Source organism: Trypanosoma conorhini (assembly GCF_003719485.1).
Source record: "Trypanosoma conorhini strain 025E chromosome Unknown Tco_14.4_contig_00847, whole genome shotgun sequence".
Taxonomy (NCBI): domain Eukaryota; phylum Euglenozoa; class Kinetoplastea; order Trypanosomatida; family Trypanosomatidae; genus Trypanosoma; species Trypanosoma conorhini.
This window is the reverse complement of record NW_021704938.1, coordinates 587-6,318: the sequence shown is the minus strand read 5'-3', so window position 1 is coordinate 6,318 and position 5,732 is coordinate 587. Positions and strand designations below refer to the sequence as shown.

The 5,732-nt window shown below is 61.6% G+C and overlaps 4 protein-coding genes across 4 annotated transcripts in view, besides 3 other annotated features; all 4 read left to right on the top strand.

Annotated features, from left to right (window-relative positions):
- Positions 1-26: 26 nt before the first annotated feature.
- Positions 27-60: a microsatellite.
- A 116-nt stretch (positions 61-176) lies between these two features.
- On the top strand, positions 177-2,987 carry Tco025E_08689 (uncharacterized protein; the record flags this gene model as incomplete). Its single annotated transcript, XM_029375532.1, has 1 exon — positions 177-2,987. One exon carries the CDS (start codon positions 177-179, stop codon positions 2,985-2,987), a length of 2,811 nt encoding a protein of 936 aa, XP_029224360.1.
- A 526-nt stretch (positions 2,988-3,513) lies between these two features.
- Positions 3,514-3,555: a microsatellite.
- A 70-nt stretch (positions 3,556-3,625) lies between these two features.
- Positions 3,626-4,099, top strand: Tco025E_08688 (component of TRAPP complex; the record flags this gene model as incomplete). The annotated part of the gene is made up of 1 exon (XM_029375531.1): positions 3,626-4,099. The coding sequence occupies one exon, from the start codon at positions 3,626-3,628 to the stop codon at positions 4,097-4,099; it is 474 nt and encodes a 157-aa protein (XP_029224359.1).
- A 396-nt stretch (positions 4,100-4,495) lies between these two features.
- On the top strand, positions 4,496-4,981 carry Tco025E_08687 (glutathione peroxidase; the record flags this gene model as incomplete). The annotated part of the gene is made up of 1 exon (XM_029375530.1): positions 4,496-4,981. The coding sequence occupies one exon, from the start codon at positions 4,496-4,498 to the stop codon at positions 4,979-4,981; it is 486 nt and encodes a 161-aa protein (XP_029224358.1).
- A 189-nt stretch (positions 4,982-5,170) lies between these two features.
- Positions 5,171-5,188: a microsatellite.
- A 59-nt stretch (positions 5,189-5,247) lies between these two features.
- The window catches only part of Tco025E_08686 (iron superoxide dismutase), a gene marked incomplete at both ends in the record, with an annotated part of 579 nt that continues 94 nt past the window's right edge, over positions 5,248-5,732 (top strand). The window contains one exon of the mRNA XM_029375529.1: positions 5,248-5,732. This exon is cut by the window's right edge and continues 94 nt beyond it. Within this exon, the coding sequence (XP_029224357.1) occupies positions 5,248-5,732 (485 nt within the window).

The following is a 5,732-nucleotide window of genomic DNA, read 5'->3' as shown; positions in this document are numbered from 1 at the left end:
CCGGCGTCCTTTCCCACCGCGCTACCTTCGTTTCTTTTCTTTCTTTTTTTTCTTTTTTTTGCGCCCGTGTCCCCCCCCCCGGCGAGGAGGGGCGCTGCGCGGGGATTTGCTGCGGCGGCGGGGGAATCACGCGCACACACAGAGAGAGAGAGAAGAAATAAAAAAAGCGGCAGAACATGAGCCGCGCCGACAAGCGGCTGCACCGGGACCACGTCGTGGGCACGTCGAAAGACGCCGCGGTGCGCCTCTACGCCTTTGCCAACACGCGGCCGGGGTACCAGGTGGTGTTTGCCCCCGAGCAGCCCGTCATTGTGCTCAAGACGCGGAAGGGGGCCGAGCAGCAGCACCCATGCAGCCAGTGGGCCCCGCTCGCCGCGCACCTGTTTTCGCAGCGGCCCAACACTACACATGCCATGTACGTCGCCGACACCACCGCGCTGCCGGAGGCGATGGAGCAGGGGGAGCGAGTCACGCCTACGGTCGGCCCCGTCGTCAAGCGCCTCTCGAATGTGCTGGCAAAACTCAACGCACATGAGGCGACGATGGTCGCCGCGGGCGTGTCCGCCCCGCTTGCCTTCAAGTACGTCATCATGGGGGAGAAGATGCTTGGGCACGCAGATCGCCTCGTGCGTCGCCTCATTCTTCTTTGTCCCGAGTCTGTCCGGCCATTTCGGCAGCTTGCGAAGGATGCAAGCAAGCGAGCCCCTGCGGGGGAGTACCCAAAGCCGCAGTTGGTGGTGTTGACGTCGAATGCGGCCCAAGCAAAGGAATGGCAGGAGTGGCTCCAGGGTTCCGCGACGGACGCGAGCGGTGAGGTTTTATCCCTGCTTGACTCGTGGTCCATTTCAACAAACCTTAAGCCCTCACTTTTTGAGGCTGTGGCTAGAGAGGCGGGCAGCAGCGCGGACGGCACGACAGTGAACTTGGAGACACATTTCAGCGCACCACGTGTGTTTCGCATTGACTTTGTGTTGAGCAAGGAGACGAAGAAGACAGAGCAGCGGGTCACTCTCAGCCCGCTGACCACCACCGGATGCGACAACGACGACGGCGCAGCAGCCGGTTCCGAGTTGGATGAGGAGGAGGAGGAGGAGGAGGAAGGCGGGGCCGCAAGCGAGGGGAGCGAGGGACCCTGCTCGGCGGGGTGCCACTGCCCCACTGAAGCCAGCACCGTGTTTGGGATCACGGCGCTGCAGCACTGCAGACACCCGACGCGGGTGATGTTGGAGGGTCGCGTCATGGACGCCGCCGCAGGTATTTTGGGCACCACGCAGGGTCGAGTGGTGGTGCATCGCCTTGCGGAGGCTGCGCGATTGGGTGCCGCCGGGTTGAAGGGATTGGAGTTAAAAAAGGGCTTGGCAGTTCGCGTGGAGACAAGCCTGGAGCGTGATGAAGCCGGGAGGACGACGCTGAAGGCACTTGGGCTGACACCACTCACGAGAATGCAAGAAAAACGATCCATGACAGTTTGCGCGATGGCGGAGGTGCCAAGCTACAACGTTTCCACTACCGCCCACGCCTATGGGGCGCTTCTTGTGCGAGGGCGCAAGTGCGTCCTTGTACGTAGTCTTTCCGGGGAGTTTGGCGGCATGCGGCTGCCATTTCTCCTACACGACGACGCGGAGGAATCGGCCATGGACTGCGCTGTGCGGGCGCTATGCGAGCAGTGTGACATCAGCCCTGACAACTTTTACATCCCGAGCTGCATCCCACCCGTGTGCTACTACGACCGCAGCGGTGATGATGGGTCTAGCGTCGTCTGCGTGACCGTGTACGTTGCGTTGGCTCTTACTGCGCCGTCTGGCGCTGCCAGGGACGCCGTGGAGGACGAGGAGTCTCCGGACGAGCCGTACGACTGGTTCGGGTACGCCAAGGCAACCCGCCTGCTGCGGACCGAGCCCGAGCGGGGGGCACTTGAGGATCTGCAACGCTGCCTGCGCCGGGCGCACGACGCTGGCGTGTACGCGCCGCTGAAAGGATTTGGCGTCTTTGGCGACGACGTGGCGGTTGCGACGCGCCATTCCAGCGCGCCGCCGTCCGGGTCGTTGGCGGGGCTGGAGCTGATGCTCGTTTGTGCGCCTGGCGATACCGAGGGACGCGCCACGCAGCTTGCGAAGCAACTCATGACGGAGTTTGTTCTGAGCGTCACGCCGTCAACGCCGCGCGAGGAGGTTGAGCAGGCCGCCCTCGCCGCTCTGCGTGCGGGGGCGCACGTTCTCGTTCTCTGCCTCTCTTCCGACGTCGACGTCAATGTCTTCTCCGAGGAGGAGCTGACACACTGGTCAGCGCGCGGTGCACGACCGCGAGTTCTGACACTGCTGCTTCCAGGCGTGAGCGAGGCAATCGTGGGGCAACGCGACGCGGCCGCCGCGGCGGCATTTGTGTACGGTGCGATGTTGTCGGACGTGCTGTTGACGCTCGACACGGACATGGAGGAATTTTCCCCCCCAACCTGGGGAATGCTGCGCCTGGCAAGCCAGTTGAACACTGACCTTGCGCTTTACTGTGGCTTGACGGCTCGCCGACCGATCAGTTTCCCGCCGCGGGCGACGATGACGGCGGCAAATGTTTCGACCTCGTCAGAGGCGTCACTTCGTGAGATTACTCTTCGTCGCGTGGGGCGGCCTCTCATAGCGGCGCGTCTTGCACCGCTGCTGGAGGCGGGTGCACTGCGGGGCTGCTGCCGACAGGCCACAATTCTGTGGGCGCAGGGCGAGGTCTGGTTGGCGAGTCGTCCCCACGCAAGGGGCGCCTTGACGCTTGACGCCCGCTCCTGCTGCTTTGCGCTGGACGAAGGCGAGCCCTGGCAGGCGCACGAGGCGGCGGCGGCGCGCGAGAATGTGATTCTTCTGCACGTGTGGGCAACGCCTGCGGCGCTGCGGGAGTTGGAGGGGGCGCTGGGGGAGATGCTGGACGGCATGCTCGGCCGCGCCACGCCGCCCGCGTCGGAGGCCGCCGGCGAGGACGGTCTCCCCCCATGGGACTGAGCGCCTGAGCGCCTGGGCGGCGGCTGAGAAATAAAAGGCCGCAAAGCACGGCGGCAGCGGCAGCAGCTGCCGGGTCAAAGAGGCAAACCAGGCATTCAGCAACAAAGCGGAAAGAAGAAAAAGGGAAAGAGAATCAAAATAAACAGGATAAATTAAGGGGTGTGCGTGGAGAGAGCGCGGGAGTTTCTTCCCCTTTTCCCTCTTTACACACCTGCCACCATCGTGTAAAAAAAAAAAGCAACAACAACAAGCAGACATACGCACAAAAAAAAAAGAAAGTGGACAAACCGACATTTTTGTGAGGGAACGATGTTGCAACGATGTTCCTTCGTCTTTTTTTTTTCTCATCCTTTGCCTTGGCATTCACATTGCTTCCCGTGGAACTCGCCCCCTCCTGCGGCAGAGAGTGTTGCGCTGCCTTCTCACTCCCCCAGCTTGCTTCTTCGTTGCCCTCTCACTCTCTCTTGTGGGCCGCGTTTTGGCGCGTTCGACATGACGGGAATGCGTCAACCACGCACGCATGCGCCAGCAGCAGCAGCAGCAGCAGAGGAGGAGGAGCAGCAGCAGCGAAGGAGAGCGAGCCACGGCGGCCAGACGGTGAACCTCCCCCTCCCCCACCTCATCCGCCCCGACCACCCATGACGGTCCACCTGCTGTGGATTATAAACCAGTCGGGGCAGCTCATCGCAAAGGCCAGCTTCACGGCCCCGGAGAACATTGGGGAACTCGGCGCCAAACCGGACCTGCAGCTCACAATGTCCAGCATCCTCTTCTCCACGTACGGCATGTCGCAGGAGCTGACGCCGAACGCCAATCCAGTTGATAGTGCGGGGATGACGCTTGTGGAGTTTGATGAGCACAACATTCACATTTACGAGACCCCCACGTTGGTGAAGTTTGTGCTTGTCTCGGATAGCCGCACCCGTGAGTGCACGGCCCTGTTTCGCGAGCTGCACTCCCTGTACGTGGAACATGTGATGAAGAACCCGTTTTACATTGTGGACGAGGGAGGCATCGGGCAGCCCATCCGAATTCCTGCCTTTACTGGGGCCGTTAAAAGGGCCGTTGACCGCCACCACGCCGCCGGGGTGCCCGCTGCCGCACGGAAGTAGGTGGGATGGCGCAGCCCGCCTCCGCGCGACCGCCCGCACTTCCGCAGCAACACCGGAGTTTCTGCTCGTTGGGCGAAGACGTGCGGTTATTTCTGTTTTTTTTTTTTGTCTTGTCGTCTTTCGCCCCCCGCGCCTTCTCACTTGTCTACTGTTCTGCTTTCTTGACGCGGGGGGCGGTGACGCCGGCGGCGTTGCCGAGCATGACGGGGGAGCAAAACTTCCTCTCCCCGCGCAGTGTGTGTGCGTGTTGCAACGACGCAGGGGTGGCGAGGCCGAGCCAAAAACTCGAAAGACGTAGGGAGAGCAAAACAGAAGCGATAAACAAATGACGGTGCATTCTCCTTCCCACTCTTGCTGTGTAGTTGCCTGCGTGGCGAAATTTTGCCGAGGCGTGGAATGAGCGGCAGCGCAGTCTTCGCGTACTCCGCGTTGTTGGATGGCAAAAGCGTGGCGCTGTCCAAATACACCGGGCTCGTGACGGTCATTGTCAACACCGCGTCTCTCTGCAGCTTCAGCGCCGCAAGTCTGCAGCAGCTGACGCAGCTGCAGCGGGAGTACGGGCCGCGCGGGGTCGCCGTGCTGGGCTTCCCCTGTGCCCAGTTCGCCAACCAGGAGCCGAAGAGCCGCGAGGAGCTTGTCGAGTGGGCGCAAGCCCGGGAGCTGAATTTCCCGCTCTTTGACAAGGTGCAGGTGAAGGGGCCTCACGCACACCCCGTGTTTCGGATGCTGCAGGCCTCGCTCGGCCCCATACGGTGGAACTACACAAAGTTCGTATGCGATCATGAAGGCATTCCGCGGGTTAAACTTGACGCATCCTGCGCTTCTGAAGTGCTGCAGCGCTCCGTCGCGCGGCTGTGTGAGCCGCAGCGGAGCGCGTGGTAGTTGCTGCGACACGGAGCTCACAGTGCGCGCCTCGACGCAGGCAGTTTCGAGTGCGGAGACGCGGCTGCGTGTGGTCGTCTTGCAACCCCCTTCCTTTCCGGCGCGAGCGAGTCTCCCTCGTCGTCACAGCGAGGACGTTTCTATATGTGTGTGTGCGCGCGCCATTCCTCAAGGGAAATGCGTCTTTCGTTTTTTTTTTTTTTTTTTGTCGGGGGTGCAAGGGATCCAAGAAGTTTTCCACAACTAAGCAAACAACAAGCAGAATAATGACCTTCAGCATTCCGCCGCTGCCGTGGGGCTACGACGGGCTCGCCGCAAAAGGCATTTCAAAGGAGCAGGTGACGTTTCACTACGACAAGCACCATCAGGGGTACGTGACGAAGCTCAACGCGGCGGCGCAGACAAACGCGGCGCTCGCGCAGAAGACCATCGAGGAGATCATCAAGACAGAAAAAGGCCCCGTGTTCAACCTTGCGGCACAGATCTTCAACCACACGTTCTACTGGGAGAGCATGTGCCCTAATGGAGGCGGCGAGCCGACGGGCAAGGTTGCCGACGAGATCAAGGCTTCCTTCGGCAGCTTTGCGAAGTTTAAGGAGGAGTTTACAAATGCGGCTGTGGGCCACTTTGGCTCGGGCTGGGCGTGGCTCGTGAAGGACACCGCCTCCGGCAAACTGAAGGTTTACCAGACGCACGACGCGGGGTGCCCGCTGACTGAGCCCACCCTGAAGCCGCTCCTCGCCTGCGATGT